At 38.0% G+C, this 23,893-nt stretch overlaps 1 protein-coding gene across 2 annotated transcripts in view; it reads right to left on the bottom strand.

The window, feature by feature from the left end:
- The window catches only part of necab2 (N-terminal EF-hand calcium binding protein 2), a 102,198-nt gene that overhangs the window by 20,478 nt on the left and 57,827 nt on the right, over positions 1–23,893 (bottom strand). The window contains exons 8-9 of one of the 2 annotated variants that reach the window (XM_008411662.3): positions 15,088–15,167; positions 7,725–7,781 (exon numbers count right to left, since the gene is read on the bottom strand). In XM_008411662.3, the coding sequence (XP_008409884.1) occupies positions 7,725–7,781; positions 15,088–15,167 (137 nt within the window). The remainder of the gene's footprint in view (positions 1–7,724; positions 7,782–15,087; positions 15,168–23,893) is intronic. The other variant, XM_008411664.3, reaches the window with a different exon arrangement.

Raw genomic sequence — 23,893 nt, 5'->3', positions numbered from 1 at the left:
AGTGAGGTAGCTTTTACTCTGACCAAGGGAGCTGAAAAGCTTTGTTCACAGGAATTGTAAGTGATTATGTTTTTTCTACTTCGCATTTTGAACTCTACATTAATAATTTGACCCAGATAGGCGGGTTATCTAGTGCACCTGTACTAAGAAAGCATCTAGTCAGATATTATGAAGTCACTAATGTTAGAATTTTCTTCAAATCACAAGGAATTGTGAGCAGCTACTATTTCACCTCAGGACATGATGCCTGTCTTGTATTTCATGCATTAGAAAAGGAAGACAGCTTGAGTTTATTAGCCAAATTCTAGCTACTCCATAGTGGTTCTCTATTTACATGTTTATTTTGTTGGAGTGGATTTTGTGTCTTTCTTGATATTTAATCGGCAGCACCTGGTAAGGTTTGATTTAAATAATTTCAGAATAATCTAAAGACCAGATCACTTTTACTTTTGTGTAAAATCCTAGAATTTGAAGATGTACTTAACTGGAAAAAAAATGGAAGAAAAACCCTAGACAAATCCAGCAAATTTCACAATTTGAACAAGCTATTTTGTATCCTTCAAATATATATGTCCATATCAAGAAACCAGGGAAATGGATAAAACCGACTAAAAAGATCTAAAAAAACAGTGTCATAATGGCCTTGTTTCACTGAAACGAGCAAATGTTCAACAGAAAAAACAGACAATGGCTTTTTTTTTTACATACTGCTGCAGTTTATTTCATACCTGAGTGTTTAATTAGGTATAGTTTTCACATTGCCTGGCAAAGCCCTCAATAACTCCTCTCTGAGTGGTTTTCTTCTCATGGAAGAAACCAACAATGACAGAGTCATCTATACCTTAAAATGAGTGTACTTGTGAACATGCTTGAGGTGCCCAACACACTGTTGATGCAGGCATTTTGTGATTTATCAGGATGAAACTTTCTCCTGCTACATTAATCTAAAAGAGAAGATGTTTTTCTACAGGCAGCCCTTCCAAAGAAGCCATACTCAGATTTCACTTTATCACACAAGGTGATTCAGCTGATGTAGTGTTTGATGTTCATGCTGTGAATTATGGACAAATACTAGCCATTTATGCTTCTACCGAGTTGGTCGATCACACAGATGATGATCCAGGATTCCACATAAGTTTGATTTAAAACTATTAGAAACTTTTAGAAAGGTATTTTTAGTACACGATATGAAACTTTGGGGGTCAATGGGAACTCTACAGAATCCAGAGCAGCTGGATGTTAGCAGTCATATGCAAGCTTCTTAAAAATAATTAAACTTAAGGCAATAATTTAGGGCCAACAGGTTTTTAAACTAGAAAGCACTGAATCCACGGAGTAGGCTGCAGCTTTTTGAATGCCTTCCAGTTAATTATGGCTTTCATTTACATAAACAGCTGTGCAAAGATAGTATACTAAATGAATAAAGGAAAAGGGGAATGGGGGGACACCTTGATGAATTTGTGCATCTAAGATTTAAAAAAGAAAAAACCTTCCAGCTCTATTGAAAATTTCAATTTCCTCAAAACAGAGCCAGGCTTGTGTTTCCATCAAGGTTTTTTTTTTTTTTTTTTTTTTTACCCACCTCTCTATCCTTTGCAACATTTTCTATTATCTTTCTTTTATTGCTTTATAATCTGCCCCAGTATCTCACTCAACCCTTTATATTCTCCTTTCTTATTTTGTTCTCAATCAACTGCAGCTTCTCCTGCTTTTATTGCTTTCCTTCCCTGATGGGCTTCTTAGAGGGATTAGGAGAAGAACAGGAAACAGTGTGTGTGTGATTGAGTCTACCTGCTTCACCCCTGTCACGTAGCTACTCACTGCTTATGAGCGTCCACCATGAATAAAACGTAAATGTTAATCCATCTCTGCAGTTGCACAGTGCCTTTGCGTCCACTATTCACGGTTTGATTTACAGTAATTATAATCCCATGCTCCTTGATCCAACTCGTTTCTATGGAGGCGGTGTGGGGATGAATGCCTTGACAGACTTTTTCCTGGTGGAAAACAGAAGGTCAGAAGGACAGTGTGGCAAAGAAAGAAGAATAAAATCACATAAAAAGTGAGATAGGCCACGACCTTGTTAAAAGAAATTCGTGGTTAGAAGCAAAAATGGGTGTTACATTAAATCCGAACACCGAAAAGATGACGATTCACTTGGTGTTGAAGAGAAAGGGGTGAAGGGTAGAGGATAGGAAATAAAGAGTAAAATTAAATATGCTTTTCTTTGGTGTTACATGCCACAACTCTTGGATAGTAGAAATAAACACATTAATTACTACCTGGCTCCACAAGCCGCCCACAGTTTGTTAATCAAACAGATGCACCTGCCTGCAAGCAATGTTTGCCTTTAATCAGGAAAGCCTGTCTTCTCTAAAAAGAGGAGCTCAAAGGTAGAGGCATAATTCATTTGGTTGATGAGGCATTTTGCTGCTGATACAAAAGTACAGGTTATTTCTGAAGGCTGGATTTAATAAATTTGCATGTAAAATTTGGAAAGCAAAAAATATCTTGTAGACCGATCACAACCATCAAACCTGAACTATAGGAGCAACATTTAAAATAAATGTATGAAATAAAAAACCTGACAAAAAAAAGAACATTAAAATAAAATAAAAAAAATATTCTGGTTGTTCTGAAATAAGCAAGAGGATGTTGCAAGGCATATGAGAATGAGTAATAATTTTCTAAGCTTTGAGACATTGAATGACGTAATTTGATTTTATTTTCTGAAATAAGAAAGATTTTGGCTGAATTCAGAGGACAGGTAAAGACAGCTTTAATGAAAGAAGCAGGTAAGAAGTCAATTTTATTTATGGAAGATGCAGAGATCAGCAACTTGGATGTCGAAAAGAACAATAAGTACTTCTCGACATCATTTCTAATCAGTGGTTCAATTTTTCCAGTTTTTGCTCGTTCAACTACAGTTTCAGAGCAGTCCACCAAAGCCTCGAGTGCCTCTGTGTTTGCAGTAGCCAGGTAAATAAACATGAACAAAAAATAATGATAAAAAAAAATGAGACCCATCTTCAGCCATACCGGAGATGAGGTCCAACATAAACGAAGGCATCTGATTTTGCACCTAAGACCCAGCTATTTGTCGAGTCTCTATTTAGAGTCCTTCATCTCAGCATGAAGAATCTATAACTCATTTTGATTGTACAGGGGAGAATCAAATGGGAGGCATGTCAAGTTTTCTGCACGTGTCTGTGACTCGTATTTCAGCTCTTCGTTTGTCGGCTTGTACGCAAGTCTTTCTTTATTGGGGATCATCTCTAAAAATGTTGTCTAATTAACAGTAAAGCTGAGGAAAAAGTCAAAAAGAGCCACAATACTGACCATTTCATTTTTTTATGATAACAAAGCCAATTTTTATAACAATTTAAAAGCATTCTGATTCTTTTCACACAGCAAAAAATTAAAGACCACCATTTCAGAAGATAAATCTGATCTTTAAGCAATATGATTTAACCTTGGTCACTGAAATAAAATGATTCTCTAAGTGCTTCTTTTAAGAATAAGGTTAATGCATAAAGATTGTTTCAAGTTTGGTGTGATAAATTCCCAGAGGGACAAGCAAAACATGGTCACTGATTTAGTGAAAAATGAGCAATCAAGCATTAAAGTCAACTGAAAGTCACAACTAAAGTGGCAGTATGGGTAAAGGTTACTTAAGAATGGTTTCACACCAGATTAAGACCTGTTAATCTCCACAACCTGCGCAGCCGTTTGAATGAAGCTGGATCACTTAAAAATGGAAAACTGATGATTGGAATCACAAACACAAAGTCAATGTTTTTCACTGATCCATGTAATCAGATAAACCAAGTCAAAACCCAGAAGTCATCTTTGACTGTGGGAATACATCTAAATTGCAACCTGAAAAACAACATTTTTAGTTCAGCCAGTGCATTCAGTTTGGAGGTGTGTGCACTACTGTACAAGTGGGAGCTCTATTTTACCGTGGACTATGATCTACACACAGGGATTGAGGGACACATGCGTACCGGCTGCTCCAAGGACCCACATATGCAGCCTACAGGATAATGAATCATCACTTTATCACTGAAGTTTTGCACAGGCTCAGAAAAGTCAAGGAATTCAAGTTGCATCACGTGTAACAGCCAGCATGTTGATTTGGGCTTTTATTAGGAACAAATCAATGTTCTTATGTTCTGAAAAGCTAAACTTAATAAATAAACAGGGGTGTACTTTGTTTTTCCTCTAACTATACATTACAAATGGGTTATTTGTGCTATAAATGTGATTTCAATGTTCTCAGAAAACCCAGAGAAGACTACCTTCATGGCATGGTATAAAGGAAAACTAAAGGGATTTTTTTTTTTTTAGGAAATAAGTTTTCGCAAATTCTGCTGAAATTTTCTTAAAAAAGAATTTGTCTTCATTAGGATATTTTATTGGTAAACCACAGCCTACACCAGCTCCATCAGCCTCCATCAGCCTCCATCAGCGGTCTTCAGGAGGTCAAAGGTTTCGGTGCATATATCAGCAGTTGGATCCCTGCTTTGAATCCTGGCCAGTGGGGCTTTCACTCTGCTGTTCTCCCCGCATTTTACTCATGTGTCCCTCTCCACAATCACTCTGTAATAATGGAGGGGGGAAATATGCCAAATAATAAAAACAGTGTTTTTGTGTCTGTGGCCATGACAACAAGGCAATTTAGTCCACCTCTCACAGCTTCCCGACGGCTAATGGGAAGCTATAAGTGGCTCGACTGCTGCGGGCAAAAGCGCAATATGTGATTATCACAATGGCCTCCTGCAGATAGAAGATCTGGGGCCAGAGGCAAACGCCATGTGTTCGAAGAGAATAAAGAAAAATAAATAACTAAAACATTTTTGGACCGTTAAGACAAATACAAAAAAAATGTTGAATGTGAAATGAGAATGTGTAAAACAACCAGACCAAATGCTCTTCAGATATATGTCTAGCTTATATAATATTCTTATTCATAGCAAGTGCAAATCATTGTGTTCATTCATTCATTCATCAGTGTTCATCCTTGTGCTGCAGTCAGGCACAAGGATGGTGGATCTAATTTTACAAAACAAGTTACCGGCTGTGCTTGGCTTTAGTCTTTAATAGGTTCTGTATTTTCAGGTTTAAGAGGATAGATATTTTTGTTATCAATGTTTTTACCTGGCTTCTTTATTTTTAAGATTTTTTCCCCCCTCTGCTTTATCCAATGAACCACATTTCTCTGTTAATCATTTCCAGAACAGTGAATATAATTAAACAAGAATCATGTAAAGGCCATCATAAATTCAATAATGAGTTTTGTACATGTAAAAAAAAACAATTTTCAGAGTATAGAAGGTAAGAGTGCTACGAACACTGGTCTGGGAACAAATGAAAAAGATGCATTTGGTTAAAAATATGCTATAAGAAAGTATGTCAACTCCAGGTCAACACAGACACAGTAAGCACAACGCTAGCCTCAAGCCTTGAACAAACTATGGAAAAAACCCCAAAATAAAACCATCAGGAAATGGGAAACTTCTTGCAGAAACACAAACAGATACAAACCAAATCCAGGGAGACCAAGACGACTTTAAAGTATGCAAATTCACGAAATGCCAACAGGAACAAAAAATGTCAACAAAATAATAATAATAATAAAAAAAAGAAACAGCTAAAGGGATAGAAGAAACTCCAATCTGTACAGCAAATATTTGTCATTTGGTATAAATCTATTTGTGCATCTATACTGACAAAATAATACCTGGAGAAAATGAAATTAGCATCGCCATAAAACCAGAAGGAAGCATGAAGTGCTCTTTGTTTGAAAGTGGAATTCTCCTGCATAAAACTCTCATCTCAATAACTACAAAACAATTCTTGACAAATATGTCTCAAAAACATCTATACTGGTGACCAATGTGTTAAATGTCAACAAATCGTTAGTAACAACATGAAGACGTCTTCATGAAACACAAAATAATGTCTCTTTTTGTGATATCACCGTTTGACCACAAATATATTAATTAGTTGGTACAGAAAAAAATATATGAACCAAAACCATAATCTAAAATACTTTATGTGTAAAAAATGTGCAATAAATTGCATTACCCTATCATTTTTTCACTTGAGGGGATGCATTGTTTGTTGTGAAAATTATCCACATGAAGCACAAAAACAAACATGTACACACATACACTTCTGCAGGGAAATTATCAAATGGAAAAGCAATGTTGGCTAAAGCAGTCAGGAATTTTATAGCCAAATGCCATTTAATCGGGGGGGGGGGAGTTTACGCTGCATTATTTTGAATACAAATTAAACATTATTAGTTATTCAAGGAAAATCAAAGCACTTTATGAGACATATGCAACAAATCTCCTTCACTCTTTGCTTGCCTTCATATCTACAAGCTAAACAAACTTACCGTGTTCAAGAAAAGTTCAAACTAAAAACTAAAATGATCGCAGTGTCATTTGGAAGGATCACATAAATCATGCTGAGACTCTGCAGTAAGGGACATTTTGCACTTAAGTACATCAACATTTGAACACATTTAACATTGAAATTAATCTGGCTTTTTTAATCACCTGGTTAAAAAGCCACAAACAGGTTGTGGCTTAAAAAGAAGAAAAAAAGGCATTACCACAAGTCATTGTTATTTTTAGAGCTTTCTTCAACAAAATATAATTCAGTTTGTGTGTAACCACTATGATTGATTTCTAAAATAAAAAGGAGGGATTGGTTTATTTCAACCTGCTCTAATTTCACTCTGTCTGGTGCAACCACAGCACTTTGCTGTTAGTTTGTGTAATGATGCAACAAAACAGTGATTATCTTCTCCCAGTTTAATAAAGATGATTATAGATTACAGGCCTGCGTGACTGATTATTGCACTCTAAACAGTCAGCCAAAAACAGCGGTTGTTGCTAATGATGGACGTTAAAGGTGCTGGCCGACAAAACGAACAAATGCCGTTTTTAAACCAGCGAACCCGATGCACAGCTTGTGAACGTCTCCATTTCCTGTTTGACATTTCTAAGACAACATAAAAATGAACAAAGCTTCACATTTGTCTCCCTTGGGTTTTATTGGTGGATCCTCCAAGTATGTAATTATCCTGACTCACTGAGAAAAGTGTCTTAGTGATTCATCTGTTGCTCTGTAGAAAGTGCTTTTTTAACCAAAGTTTGCAAGTTCACTGAGCTTGTCTTTTAAAGATAAGAAGATCATTTGCAAGTATTTAATATATGCGACAAATCTCCTTCAGCGTTTGCTCCACTCGGATGTCAGATGCATCCGAGCTGTTCCTGCTTTTCTCCTATTTTTAATTGCTTCTTAATGCGCAAATCGACTGAAAACAATACATTTTAAACTTATAGTCACAACAGTATTTATAACTCAAACTTTTTCCACATATTTTTGCATTAGAACCTCGAACTCTAATGCATTATTCTGTAATATTATGTGGCACTGGCATATAGTAGAAGAAGAGGACCTCTTTATGGTTTTTAAGCATCACATTAAGACGATAATAGACTTTCTTACTTGGTTTTTATAAATTACTAAAGCCAAGAAAACAAATTCAGACCCCATATGTTTCCAGGGAAATAAAGGAGAGCCCATCCATGATGCACTCGCTGAGATCGCCGTTAATTCAGCGCCCTACAGGCGGCAGCAAGTGATGCTGGACCTGAGGCTGCGTGCGGTGCAGGATGTATTCATTCAATGTTTGGCTTACTTACTGCGCTCGGGGTGCCATCTGTATCTGTTAGCCTCTGGTGCAGATCAAACGAGACTGTCTGTAAGCAGAAACACAACAACAACAAGAGCAGCAACACGTCAATCAACAGGGGCAACTACAACAGCAGCAGCTAAAAGCACAACAAGAGGTGTCGGTGCACAGGATGAGAGCAGAAGCAAGCACAACAGAGGGAGACAACGTTTTTAGATTTTTTTTTTTTCAAGAAAGGTGGATGCAGCAAAACATGATAAGAAATGGACTTCTAAAATTGAAATTTTTATACAAAATGTTTTGGAAAGGTTAACGATCTAAGGCCTGAATAAAACTACCGTGGTAACGACCGAGACGACAGCAGAGCCAGGTGGTCTGACGGCACAATGACTGTGTGCAAAGACGACAAAAGAATTGATCTCCACGACTCTCCTCCGCTTTGACACTCGGTGACTCAAAAATTACATAAACCAGTTCAAGCCAGCAACAGTAAGGTTGCCATTACTGAGGTGACAGATGAAAAACGTAGTTTGGGCAGGGCTCCTCAAAGGGTGACTGATTTTTACCCAAACACAGGAGGTGAAGGTAAAGAAATGGGGTCTGGTGCTCAAAACACGGACACGCACACACACACACACACACACACACACACACGCACACACACACACACACACACGCGCACACACACGCATACACACACGCACACACACGCACCCCCCCCCCCACACACACACACACACGCACACAGTTGCTCAAAACACGGACACGCACACACACACACACACACACACACACACGCACACACACACACACACACACGCGCACACACACGCATACACACACGCACACACACGCACCCCCCCCCCCACACACACACACACACGCACACAGTTAAGAGATTATGAAGTCAGGCTTAATGTGACAGCCTGGTCACAGCTGGACTCAAATAGAAAGTGCTTTGTGCTGGTGGTTGTTTAGCACATAAAAGATTAGTCTCACATTTAAACAGAATATGTTGCATGTGAGGAACATTGAAAATAGCTCAAACTGTCCAGTGGGGTGCACAGATCCCACAGTGACTCTGTGTTTGAACCAATGGGTGCGTCAGACGACCCACACAACACGGAGTCAACCAGCATCATGCCTGCCCACTTTGAGGATCCTCTTGTGTCTACTCCAGATGTTTCACTTTCTTACAGACTGATTTTTCTCACTGCACAAAGTTGAGCTTTCTTTATTGGGAACTTATCAGGGAAGCATGCACACAGCTTTTTCTTTTGTTGAAAATAAATTGCTTCTCAGTGTTCAGCCTATTGTATCCTTTCATACATGCTTCACTAAACCCCTGTAAAACTAAGGCTCTGGTGCTCCTACAAAAAAGACTAACAAAAAAACCCCAAACATTTTCCTGTTTGCACCACCCGGAGAGCAATAAATAATAATAGTTTGCAAACCGAGAACACGAAAGACAGCAGGAGAATCTGAGAGCGACACCCAGCAACAGAGGCAGCATGAATTTACCTTTTTAGCAGGTAACAGGATTTCCAGCGTGTTATCAGAGCAGCGGTGCCAATGCAGGGCACTATTTTCATCCTGCCAGATAGAACGTCACTCAGTGTGTGGCTGGGTGATTATTCATTCGGTAAACAATTCGTGATTCGCTCCGACACAGTGTGATATTATCATTTCCTCTTCCAGACACCTGCACAGTGTCAATACGAAGATCCGAGCTGGAAGAGGTTGCATGAGCAGCAGGACAAAGACACTTTTACGATGCCTTTGTGAAACCTTACTTTACTCTCACATCCTTTCTGAAGCACTTTTCTCTCTGTAAATATAATCCAGCAGATGTATGTTTTGTCTCGGATCTCATTATTGTAAAAGCACAATGTCAAACAAGGAAGGTTTGGTGAAAGACTGATATACCTGTATAGTTTATACTGCTGTTGACAATGGAACTGTGTCAGCATTTCTCCTTTAAATACACCATTTCCATTGTAATTTGAATTAATTTTATATGACTTTGTCACTTTGACCGGCGGAGGCTCTGCTTTGGTAAGGAGGAAGTGAGGCGACAATATGTCTTTTGAGGTGTTTTTATTTCGGAGCTCCAAGTTACACCAACATCCTCATCAACAACCACACTTAGTGAAACACAGCAGCTTACACTTATACCTGAGGCAAGTTCCACTTACACCAGGTGAAGGGGTGACCACAAAAAAAAGGACAAACAACAAACACTATTTACACAAACCTACCAACAATAAATGATCCAAATATTTACATGCATGCAAATTATTAAAACTAAACTATTCTAAGGTCAATCAAAAAGTAAAGGTAACAAAATACATCCTCAGAGTATTACCCCTCTTAATGGAAGCTGGTATGTTCCAGGAGCATTTGTCTCCCTCTCTGCTCCACCTTGCTGAGACACACCCAGAAAGGCAAGTACTCAATTAACTCAAATTGACTAATCTAAATCAAAACAAACTGACATTCCCCCCCCCCACATTCTCTGAACAGGAAAGATGGCCAGTCTCCCTACCCAAAAAGAATGTTCACCAAATGTCAAAGTAACTGAAATAAAGAACTGATACAAAATACATTTGAACTGAAAATAACATAATATCAATAATCAACATGGGATGGAACCCCTGGTCTCCATCACAGACTTAAATAGTTATCAGTTACTTTGAATTGTGCTAGTTGATCAATTTTGAAGCAAATGTTTGAATTTAATCCTCACTAATGTCTTTACTTCATTTTGAGAGAGTAAAGCACAAACACAAATAAAATGTTGTTTTGCTATAAACAGACCCTCACTGAGTGTAAAAATAATTTTTCTTCAAGCCACAGTCACTTCAAGCACAACCAGGTAGGAGTAATGGGCTCTCTGGAGCCTTGGGGGCCACAAGTGATTAAAGAACATCTCTTTAAAGGTGTTTCAATCATTGCTGCCAAAATTGAGGTCACTGGACTGTGGGAAATTGTTTTATTTAAACCCGAGTCATTTGTTGTACGAAGTCACAGTTGGGCTTAAGGCTGAAGGCTCATTCTAACAAGGGAGTGAGAAAACATGTTCTCTTCCTCTTCCAGATCTTCGTCCTCATGCTCCCCCTGGGCAGCATAATGCGTTTTGTTATTCTTTGCTCTTTCTGTCGTAGCTGCTTCCTTTTGCGAAGCGAGCCGAGTGCGCTAAGGATCCATTAGGCTTAAAAGGCTCAGTACCGAAAAAAAGAGAAGGGGATGAAGGACGTAAGGATGGACAATGAGGAAGATGAGGTGGTGTCTTGAATTGTGGACGTGTCTCAGGAAAAAGACGAAAGGGAAATAGTTGAGTACATTTCTTTTTTTGGGACTCCTCCTTCCCTCATCTTTCCCTCTTAATACAAAAAAAAATCCCAATTTATTCACCCACTCATTAGCCATCTCCACACCTTCTCTCTTCTCATCCTTTCTTCTGCATGCGGCCTGGGTGCTCCAATTTTGTTCTGATAATTTTTGTGCAAATAAAACTCAAAGCGCAGAAGCTGGGCAAAGCGCATGAGTTTAATAAGGCGTTGCAGTGTTTAAAAATACGCAACACTACAGTTTAGTCTCATTAGAGCTGGAATAACAATTAACCAAATTTACTTAATTTACTCTGAATGAGCAGCAGAAATGTTATGACTGCACACAAACCCCTCTAGAAGTGAAACATGGATGTAAACAATTAATCTTACAGCTCATGAAACATGTCGTTTGGATGGACTGAACTATTATAGTGGAGTACTTTATAACAAGCTGGACTAAAGTGCTTTACAAGCACACAAGATGTAATTACAAATGTGTGCATAAGATTATTACATCGAAAACAAAGGAACTCAACAGACTGAATTGATAAAAATGGGTCTGTAAAGTTTCTTAAAGTGATTCATTTTCTGAACGCATCCAATATGGAATGATAGATTGGTCCAGAAAATAGAAGTCGCTTCTGCAAGTAAGATGCTATCAAATGATGAAAGAGAATCAATTTGTCCACTTGACTGTCCAGTGAATTTGTGTTCTGTATGATTTCAATTGTTTTGTTGTAAGGCATTATTATAAAGTTACTAAAAGTCCAGTAGCTTTCCATACAGCTTCACCTTGAATCAGACTCACTTTGATTTTTGATAGCTGTGCCCAAATTACGGTTATTTAAACTTAGGTAAGACGGATGGTGCGCTGAGCATCATTCAGCTCAAAGCAGCACGGTCTTGCTCTGAAGTTCTGCATTTCATTGGAACAAAAGGTTTGCACCGATGTGTGGTGTCCACTGCATCCTATTGCAACCAAGACAGACACCACAATGTTCAGCAACAGCAATGACGTGTCGTGTTTTGTTAATATTGTGGAGTGCTACTTTATAATGTAGATAAGGATGTCACTAATGTATTTCTTCATCTTTATGCTGATGACATAGTTGTCTATCATAACGCAAACACATCTGCCCTGGGATTTGATGATCTTCATCCTGCATTCAACAGGAACAAGGACATATTTTAAACAAAACTAAAGTCCCTATTGCTCACCCAGCTATTGTCTTTTCTTTACTAGTGAAATATTTCTTTATGCTTAGCTTCATCACAGCATCTAGTTCCCATCGACGTCACACTGCAACCCTGAGATGAATAAGTAAAGGTACTGTATTTACAACAAAATAAGGCCTTCAACAGTAACATATCAAACAGAACATCAAAACAAAAGGGAAAATTGCTGCATTGGACACGGCTATTTCATATTATGCGAACCGAGTCGCCAATGAATGCAATTTTGACACAGAAAAAAAACCCCCATACAAATTGCAACAAAACCTTTAGGTAAAAATGTATAAAACTGAAACATTAAGACACAATTTACCACATAGCACAGGTTTTAGTCATCTTAATAATTGTAGTTGTTAATTATCTGTTGAAAAATGACATCTTTACAAAATTAAAGCAAAAATACAGGAGTTAGATCATGTGACGGATGAGCCTCATGTAAAGCTCTTTATCCAGCTTGTAGTGTTATTTGCAGTCGCCTCATGTTCTTTAAAGCATTTGGTTACAGTTTTAATCAGTCGCAGTTTTTGAAATGAGTCATGTGGGTAGTTGCTCTTATAAATATCTGTCAGTTGAGCCTGAAAAATGCTTTCTAAGACATGATTTGTATAGGACTGCACTGCATTTTATTCTGCTTCATAATCTATATGATTTTCTGCATTTTTGATTGCAGAAGGAGGGGCTCGTACAAGGCACCATTCAAACAAGTAAGGGCCTCGTTTCTAATGCATCCTCTGTCAGCTTCAAGTGTCTGTACTGCACAAACATGCCTGAAACACTAAATAAATATGCATAACAATAAATAGATTTAAGCTCATGAAGCTACTGCTTCATGCGGTCTGTAGCCACATTAAATGTATGTACATTCCTGAATTTATTATTGGAAATAATTATACCCAGTTTCTCACAATCGCAGCAACAAGACAAACATTCACACGGTCAGCAGAAATGCTTCTAAATCTTTGCAGCTCAAGGCAAAGGCTGGAGGCCAGATTGCCATATGGGCATGAGTAATGTTTTATGCACACAAATAAGTTAAACTTGACAAATGGATAGTGTTTTATTGCGACAACTGTATAGTCATGGCCAAAGCTTATTTTGCTGATACGTTGTTTTGCCAACTTTGTGAATTGATTAGAAGGACATTAATTCATTGAAAAGGGTCTTTTATTTAAGCTTAGTTTAAAGCAAAAAAACATGTTTATAATTGCAGGTTAAGCTGTGAAAGTTATGTTCGAAAAAGTCCTATCAGTCAAATTATACCAGACTAAGAACGCTATTAAAGTAATGCACTTAAAACCTCTGTGTTCTTGTGTTTGTAATCACCACCTCCAAAGAAAAGCATGCAGCATTTATCACAAAATGACCTGGCATGCAGCAAGCTGCAGCTAAGTAGATTGCAACTGAAAAACAGCTGCATCATAAAGAACCATGTAGTTAAAGACTCTGTTGGAGAATACGTTTCAGGATATCAACAACAGTCCAGCAAGCTCCAGAAATACGGCTCTGGATTCCTCGTTTTCCTCCTGATAAATACACAAAATCACATTGCAACAAAGTCAAAGCTTAAGTGAGCCTAAGTGCATCTGAAGTCCCACAGAGACGAAAACCTTTGGACAACAGGCACAGCAGAGAAGCCACTTCAATTCTGCTCAAGAAAGTCATCAAGGGCAGACTAAAAAGCTCTCTGGTAGAGACAGAGTATTTAAAAAAACCCTCATGTTTGCTGAGGTCTTGTCTGACAATGGTCCAGTTAAGAACCCTGTAGAGAACAACAGGGTCGACATCCTGAAGTGGTGCATTTAAAGAGACATTGGCCTTCGTCAATGTAAAATTGGAGGGATGGATGAAGCCAATTTCTTCCCAGTTACCAGTTAGTTGAGATACGTGAACAAGATAAAGAAAGCAAAACAATATTTTTTTGAATATTAAGCTACAGAAACTTAATTTCCTATAGTTTTTGGTCATATAGAATTTTTTTTGTCTAGGGAACAAAAAGCTAGCAAGAGTCCAACCAGTTGCAGAGGAAATGTTTTTGGCTACAACTATCTAGGCTGTGGTTTCTCCTAGTTCTGCTAAAGAACACAGACAACAACCCAAAAGAACAGGTTCTTCCAACAATTTGGTGACGATCCGTCTATTTTCCATCATGTCAAAAGTGAAACATTATAACGTGACTCAATTATCATTTCAATAGAAGTTTGAATCTGTGGTCAAGAAACTCTACAGATCTCATCTCTGAGAAAACAAAAAACTTTTATTGAATAAACAGATAAAAAAAAAAAAAATCAACAAACACAAAATTGGTTCATCTTCAGTCTGGATTTGGTCTGGAAGATGATTATTCAGTGTCACAAATTAAACAAAAGACAAATCAACACTTGAAATATCTACATGACTTCACATAAATTTAGTAGATTTGGTGGGTCTTGAAACCCCATAAAATAATTTGTAGCTCTCAATGCGTAAGAGCATCTGGTGCTGCACCAAGATCAGCAGAACATAACAGCCATGACTGCAAATCCAAAAGACTTTAGTGTGATCTGTGTGATTAATCGGAGCTCAAAGTTCAACATATTCCCTAGAATGAATAAGTGTCATTTTTAAAACTGAGTTTTATTTGAGGCAAAAAAATAAAAAAAAAATAAAAAAATTACTAGAGCCTTAAGTTTACAAATATATTTTATAATAAATAATGCTTTATCAATTTAGGAGTGGGGGAGGGGTTCTGCAAATTCATCCGGGGCATCAATACAAATCGTTGCTATCAATCTAGAAGACAAACCAATTTGTAACAGTTGTATTTGTTACCTTATTCTCGAGACGTCCAATCAGCTCCGCCAGGCGATTGATCTGAGCCTCCAAACCTTCTTTTCTCACCTCTACAGCTCCTACAACAAACACAAGAAAACCCATCAAAATCTATTGGAATGCAAAACAGATTAACTCACAAAACATGGTTCTGGTTTGTGATCAGATCTAATGTTGCTGGGTTAGATTTATTCAAATAAATGCAGTCACTTGCTGCTGCAATATTAATGTCCTCTCCTCCAGTGAATAAACATCTAATCCATCAACATGTTAATTTATGCTCTTTCTTTAGCCATAACATCCTACAAGATAAACGATTTAAATGATACAGTGAAGGTGCTGGGAATAGTGATACAGCTGAGGTCAGAAGTTTAAATAAACTCATTTCATGTTCTGGCCAGCTATTTCAACTTTTTTTTTCTCTAAGGTGTGATAAGAATACCTTCCTTCAGATCATCCTTTTGTTACGACTCATGATCAACTCAAAGGTCCAGACACAAAAAGGCTGGTTTAAGTCATCGGAACCAGCCTAACCCACCTCAGAAAGTATTCAGAAACCCCTAACCAAATATGTTACGAAGAATAATTTCACTGAATGATGAAACAGAGTGAAGCCAACAAACTCAGCCAACATATAGCATTTGTAGCATCAGGTGAATACTACAAACTCTTCCTCTGATTCTGCTATAGCTTTCCCAATAACGCTGGATGCATGTCCAACGTTATTTTGACGTTGGACTTGTACCGTGTGAAAAGGCAAAGTGAATTATAATGGTGGTGCCTTGATTCCCTGCTTACTGCAACATTATGACCTATAGAGAGCTAATATTTATGCAATCTCAAATCTTCAAATACTTAAATTATTTGTTTGTTAGCATTGTGGGTGTCAAGTAGAAACTGTTGAATGCGACAAAGTGACACACAAGACACTGTAAGTTGTTTAGACACTAAAGAGGGCAGAAAAAAATAAATTCAACAACCAATGGCTGAATGCCTAGGGGTACGTTGAGCGACATTGCAATCACATCACATCACATCACACCCCATCAACTGAGAAATGATAAATGTACTGCAGACGATGCACAGCTGAAGCACCGACGTAAGATCTGAAGAAATAAAAAAAAAGCTGGGAGAAAGAAAGACATCGAGTTTGTGTCAAAATTCAGAAAAGGGAGATAAAATGCCAATTATTCAACTATATTGGGAGAAACTCAGCTCATTCGACGATGGGTCCTATGAGGTGAATTTTTTAATTGGCTCTTACTCCACTGTGGTTTTTAAGATTTTGAATTACACGAGGATCATCCTAATTAGTTGTCTTTCAATTGATATTTAACACTCTGCTATCATTTCATCATTTTTGTTAATGATTTTTTATTATCTCGTCAGTCTTCATAATTGGCAGCAAAAAGAGCAGATTAACAGGGATAGATTTTTACGCAACCTTTTGATGACTAAACAAGTTCTTATTGCCTCCTCTGATCCAAGGAGACCAGGAGAAAATATTATAGGACATTATTAAAATCTGTATATTTTGTTGAAATATGAGGAAAGTTGAAACGGTTAAAATTTCAGGTCACTGGCGATTTCATGTTGACCTTGCTGACCAGTTTAGGGTCTTGGAGAAGAAAACGGTTTTTCTGTCACTATTAGCCAATAGTTTCTCTAACAACAGCTTAATATCTTCAATGTGCCCATGGGATTCGTCTAATACTGTGGAATCGTTTGTACCTTTACCTTCAGAGGTCGAACAAAAAGATCCTTCTTGCAGCAGAATCTCTGTGAATTATGGCTTTAGCTAAAGAAAACAAATTTTACATCAACAGAACTTGTCTTATTATGTTTTTTATGATATAAAGCACTTTAACTGCCTTGTTCTTGAAATGTGCCTTACAAAGAAACTATAAGAATGATTTAGAAACCTGCAACCAAAGTGTGCAGTCACGAGTTTACATTAAAATGTCCTGCATTGCAGAAAAGTGCACCAAAGATTTTTGCACCTAAAATGATGTTTAAGGTTAGTGGTTGCAGTGAAGAAGGTTGTAGGACATACTAAACTGTTCAGCAAGTCAGTGGAGTTGTTCTTCTTGAGGAGGGAGATATGTAATGTTTAATCAGTGCAGAGTGAGCACTGGCCTGACTTTTGAATATCAGTTCAAAAGTCTGATATTTGAAATTCGGTTTGAAATTCACGAGTAATTTCAAACTGGCTCAATTTGAAATGCTGTAAAATACTGCAGTGAAATTACCTTTTCTGTTAAATTCTGAGTTGGATCATCTGAGACATCTAGAAAATACTTTTTTTTTTCCCCCTGGAGGAGACGCAAGCTTCATGGAAGCGCACTGCTGGAGCATCCTGATTCAATTCATGTTAAGTGTTTTTTCTAATCCAAAGGATGGGGATTGCTGGTAATTCTGCAGAAGAACACTGGCATGAATGGGAAATCAAGCACAGTCTGGTCTATCTGTGTATTTTGCAGCATAGCTGAGTCAAACCTTTGGCCGTGACCGTCCAGTTCCTTGCACTACATTTATTTTCTTTTGTAATTATTTTGTAAGTCTGCAGTGATAAGTCAGGGTTTGCTAGATAATGAATGTAATATTTTAAATATTACTAAGACTCAAAAACTGTCTTTTATGAGAGCCAGGCCATTTCACAATGATTCCAGCATGTAGAAGAATTTCGAATTCAGCCGGAGGTGTTTCATGTTTGGTTTTTGAAGAAATTATGAATAGATAATTTTCTTCTCTTTTCGCCCCAATTTCAGAACACCACCTCTCCAACGAGCTCGTGCTTCTTCCCTCTCCTCTCAAAGACTAATTTTACTTTTCCTTTCTTTTCCTACTTGCTCAACTGCCAGCCAGTTTTCATTCCCTGATGGTCATTGTACGGCAAATTGGAGCTTGGGCTGCCCACTCTTCATTAAAAGCTTTAACAGCCAGTCAATTAGGAGCTTCCTCCTGACATCCTAAACACACGCATGCAGAAGGAACACACTCATCAGCTAAAGCACGGTCTGTTATACAACAGACAGCTGCAGATAAAAACCCAGCGGTCATTTTGCAAGAGTTAAGAGAAATAAGTGGCCGGGTCATTTAAAGGGGTGCAAGAAGAATCACAGCCTTCACGTTCAAGAGCTCCTTAGAAAGCACAGGAGTATTTATTGATTTTCTCCTCAATTAAGCCAACTTTGAGTTATTAAACATTTTCCTAATTTAACTTTAGGTGCAGCATTCTTATAAGCTCATCTGTTGGTTAGTCTTTTACGAAAGCACCTTTCCATTTTCACTGGCACCAATTAAGGAGAACTGATGTTTCAGGAGTTATGCAGATTATAATTATTTTTCTAAATAAATTACTGTAAATTGATAACTTTTTCAAAAGGTAAGCCATCCATCCATCCATCCATTTTCTTGCACCCTTTTTCCCTCAGTGGGGTCGGGAGGGGTGCTGGTGCCCATCTCCAGCCAACATTTCGGGCGAGAGGCGGGGTACACCCTGGACAGGTCGCCAGTCTGTCGCAGGGCAACACAGAGACACACAACCATGCACACACACACTCACACCTAGGGGCAATTTGGAGAGACCAATTAACCTGACAGTCATGTTTTTGGGACTGTGGGAGGAAACCGTAGTACCCGGAGAAAACCCACGCATGCACAGGGAGAACATGCAAACTCCATGCAGAAAGACCCCAGGCCGGGAATCGAACCCAGAACCTTCTTGCTGCAAGGCAACAGCTCTACCAACTGCGCCACTGTGCAGCCTGCGCCACTGTGCAAAGGTAAGCCTTCCAAAAAATATGTAGTAATTAGCATAATGGCTACACCTTAAAATAACATTTGAGTTTTTCCCTTTCTGACAATTAATTTACATATGATTTTCTCCTATTTTCTGTGCACAAAGCCTTTATTTAAATGCAGCCAAATTCACAGAAAATCGGCTCTCATTTCAGCTGCTGTTCCATTTTTGAGAAAAGTCTCAAACTTTGATGAAAACATGTCCACACAAGACAATTTTATCTTAGGCATCTTAAAAAGAAATATAAAGAAATCCGTTTCCGAAACTTGAAGTAACATCAGACCCATTACTGATAAATTCACATGTGATGCAGTCACAGAGAGAGGGAGGATTTCTAGAAAATATTCAAGTTGTTCTTTTGTTCCTCTCTGACTTTTTAGCTAACCTTGTAAGCCAACATTTGCTCTTGCTCTGAGGCTCCTACTGGCTGCAGAAAGAACCCGAAAGAACCTGCAGATAGTTTAGCGTTTAAAAAAAAAATCATAATTTTATTAAATTATGTGTTAGACTAGACTCTAAAGACACCTTCCTGTGCTTTATGCCGCAAGTGTTCAGTCCTTCACATAAAAATGATTCAATAAATTTTATTCTGCAGCACTTAAACGTCCAGATTTTGTTTAATGTTCTATTTTCCATTGAAGGTTTTTGGATGCTGAGTATTCTCTGTCTTGTGTTCAAGCACTTAAACTCATTCAAACTGAACAGATGGTATTATTGAGAATCAACTTTTATGTCCCGTTACAGACAATAAATTGGTTTGAAGCCAGCTCCTTGACTGAGCCATTCTAAAGCAGGCATATGCTTTGATTTAAACAATTCAGCAGCAGGTGTTTCTGTATGTAGGGTTGCTGTCCTGTCCCGTCAACTCTAATCAGCTTCTAAGGCCCAGTAGAAGAAAATCTGCTACCACCATGTTACACAGCTTTATTTTGTCTTTTTCTTGACATAATGGACTGTTTGTGGAGTGAACATGTAAATGTGAAATTAACTCCCAGCTGGAGCCTCGATCTCTACAGCTCTTCCAGATTTATCATCTTATCCTCCCCAGTGTGTAGGTTTAGTTAGATAGCGATGTCTTCGTAGGTTTGCAACAGTGCTGAACCTTCACTCCATTTTCTCAATGGATTAAAGAATGATTCGCTATGGCTAGTGTGGCTGCAATGTGACGAAACCTGTAACTTTTAAGAACTGAGAATATTTTTTGGCAAGGTGCTATAAAAGGAAACACTGTTTCTTTATAAACATGTGAACCCGAGTGTATTAAGAGCTGCAGCTCGAAAAGAAACCTCAGGACATTCACAGGTAAAACTTTTAACTCCAGTGAACGCTTCACTCAGAACGGGGGATGCTTTGAGGTGTAGCACAATACAGCTCCTCAGCTTAAAAGTGGATATTCTTATCTTGCATATTCTTACATAATTCTCATTTCTTTGTTCTGTTTTTCATGCCGCTTCTCTCCTATCCACTGCTCCCTTCCCCCCCCACCCCCCCACCCCACCCCCCATCTCTCTTAACTGAAGAGTGGATGCTTCACAAACGACTGAAAAAGAAAGGGAAAAATAAAATATAAAATGTGCACTATATGTGCCACTGCAGCTTGAAGAGAGATAATAAAAGAATCCTTCAAGGGAGCTTCATTCTTGTGCAGTGCAGTACAGAAGCAGCATATATGGGGAGACAGGATTTGAGAGCAATTAGTCAACCTTTCCTGACAAACACAAACCTGTCCGTTCAGAAGAGTTGGGGGAAAAAAACAGAGCACTATAAACGGACAGCTGAAGGTTGGGCTGAAAGGGAACAAAAAAAAAATCACTTTTGTTTTTCAGTCTGAATACATTAAATATGATCTCTAAAAGACAGGAATGGAATGACTAAAAATTACATTTTGGAAAATGATTTATAAATATTAGAGTATTTATGAGTTCAATTTTACAAATTATGCTTCACAGCAGAAGCCCTTAGCAACAAGTTTCAGTGACATTAAATCTCTTCGTCAGAATATAAAAGGAGAGCAATAACCTGATTGTATTGCTGGAGCTCAGACAGACAGACAGAAAAGAGCCACAATCAAGATTCGCAATGGCTAGTGTGGCTTCAGGTTTCAAACGTTGCCGATGTTGTCCAGCCATTCTGCTGGTGAATAGCAGCTAATGTGTTAACTTGTGATGAAATTAGGCATTATTGCTGCTCAGAGATGTAGCAAAGTGACTGGATATAAGGCTGGAGTCCCTTCAATTTAAAACATAATTTGTTTATATTCTATCCGACTGGCATTTATCATGCAGAAAATTTTAAAATTAATTTCCTGTGACTGAAGAGTGTGCTGGATGTTTGAATCACAGATGCCCATATGTTTGAAATGCACGTGAATCTACGTGAATCTACTTCCAGCGTTATAAGTGTGGAGAAAGCATTTGTTTGCAACAAAAGTGTGAAATGTCGGAGTAAAAATCGTAGAACCTCGCTGTAATCCTATTTGCATAAATAACAACTGCAGCATGACCAGTGGTAAATCTTATATTGGTACATGGCCGTGCACAAGTTTATACCACCACTCTGGCTTTTATTTTGCTTCCAATTAGCTTGACTTTACTATCTATTAAAAAGGCTCCTGAGAAGTTGCAAAGTCTGTTTTAAAGTCTTTGACTGTTTCTTCAGACCGATCTTTGTACCTCACCCTAACTGCGTTTCAAGACAGCAGACAAGGTCAGTACTGAAAATGTTGACCAAATCCATCACAATACAAGGGTGTCTTTTGTCCACAGCTCTTTTTGGATGAATCCACGGTATAAAAACTATTAATCCTGCAATGTACTGCATTATCACACTTTCCATTTTAGTAGGAAGAGAAGAAGTTTCACGATGTGAATATTTACCATCAGTCACCAGCTGAAGGATAAGTCTCTTGCATACCGTAATCTAAGAGGGTTGTGTTGGGGAAACATCATATTATGATAATATTCTACTTTAAACACTTTTTATTGTGGGCAAGGTTTTGCTTTGTGCCTCTTGGAGCTGTGGCTAAATTGAAGTTGGGTTTCATCAAGCTGCAGAAAATTCTTTAACGAGCCATGTTTATGTAATTCCCCAACTTGATTGGTTTCTTTTGACATCACATGTGAAACATAAGTGTCACTTAACATCAGAGCTTAACAGCTTATCATATTTGGGGTGGTGTCACTTCTCTCAAATATTTTCTAGAATCACTGATAACTGAATTCACTTATTCGTGTTTAAAATGGTGGGGATTTTGTAACCAAATTAAGCATAAATTATGCTACGTGTACCGCCAAGAAGACTGAACGCTGGAAGTAGATGAACAAAAACAATTTATCAGCGTGCTACATATTAAAAGAGTAGGCTCACTTGAGTAAATGGACTTTCAAGCTTTACCTTTTGCTTTTTTATCCTCCAGCTAATTATCATTTTTGTTTTCAGTTATAATATATGTCACATTACAGGTGGAATATACTCTGTATTGTCATCTACGCTCTACACAAGTGACTGCACCACAGCAGACCCGTCTGTGAAACTCCTGAATTTTGCAGATGAGACGACTGCTGGTCTGATCCAGGACAGTGACTCTGTGGATCAGCTGGCGTATCTGTGTGGTCAGAACCAGCTGGAGCTTAACCCGCTCAAGACTGAGGAGATAATGGTGGACTTTCAGAAAATGCATCCCAATCTGGCACTATTTTCCATCCTCAACCAGTCTTTGTGCTCTGTGGATCACTTCCAGTTGCTAAGAACCAGCCAGCCTTTCTCGGGACCTGAGATGGTTCTCACTCATCCACACTGTTTGAAAGAGATCCAGCAGAGATTAATTCCTGTGGCTACTCAAGAAGCACAATCTACATGTTTCATTGTGCATGACTGTGTGGTTTGGTTCAGTTTTTTACCTTCAGGCCAGCATTACCGAAACCAAAGTCGAATTGTTTGTTTGTAAACACCATCCTGGCTCATAAAGCTGATTCTGATTCTGAAAAAGGTTTTGTGCCATAACTGTTAAAGTTTTAGAAACGTCTTTCCTATGTGCAGACATAGGAAACTGACTATAATCTTGGTAATTGTACAGTTTTTATAAAATCTGTGGTATCTGCATTTGAATAAAAAAAAAAAACAATGACCCACGGCTGCAACTAAGATGGAATGAATTGAGAGAAAATAAGATTTATTTTCAGATTTCTGCCTTTTTTTTTTTTAGAGCATGCTCCCCTTACAGGCGAGTGTTTAATTTCCAAAAACACAAAGTTTGACCTGAAAGTTTAAAATGTATTCATTTCATGTAGCAATGATAGTCAAAAAACAGGGAAAGCATACCCACACTACGTTAAAATTAAACCTGTACATCTGGCAAAAAATCATTTCCTACAGCCTTGATGCCAGAAAGCAGGAATAAAAAATAATTTAGATCGTCATCATTAGTAAAAGTCGTAACACCCTCATTAGGCGAGTTTGATGCAAATTCATGATCAGCACATAGTGCTTCTAATTTAATGAGAAAACAGATTTCTGACACAAAAGCCCCACTTCAGTGTCCAAGTGTTTTTGAAAAGGCTTCAGAAACTCTTTTTAATTTGCCCTTCAGTCAGATGATAGTGGAAAATTTTATACAACATTTAAATACAGATTTGAGTTTCTATTTTCCATTAAAGAAAAGCTGAGTTGAATAAAGGCACACATGCAGAAGGTGTTTGCTTTTAGTTCAGCCTCTCTTCATTATCTGCGATTCTCTTCTGTTATTGAAAAAGCTTTTTCATCAGGAGAATCTTAGGGACACAAAATAAATAAATGTATTTTATTGAATAAATTGGTTTGACAGCCGCTTGGTTTGTTTTTATGCCTCCTACATAAATATATTTGATTAGCTGGGTGTTTTTTTTTTACTGCATTTGCAAGCCTATGATATTAGAAGAGATGCAATAACCATTAGTTTGTCACTGTCAAGTGTTGTTTATCATCTCTGACTCAGATTGTTTTAAGATGTCTGATTTTATGTTTCAA

This window comes from Poecilia reticulata, chromosome 6 (genome assembly GCF_904066995.2).
Source record: "Poecilia reticulata chromosome 6, P_reticulata-male-v2, whole genome shotgun sequence".
In the NCBI taxonomy this organism is placed as follows: domain Eukaryota; kingdom Metazoa; phylum Chordata; class Actinopteri; order Cyprinodontiformes; family Poeciliidae; genus Poecilia; species Poecilia reticulata.
This window is presented reverse-complemented; position numbering and strand designations above follow the sequence as displayed.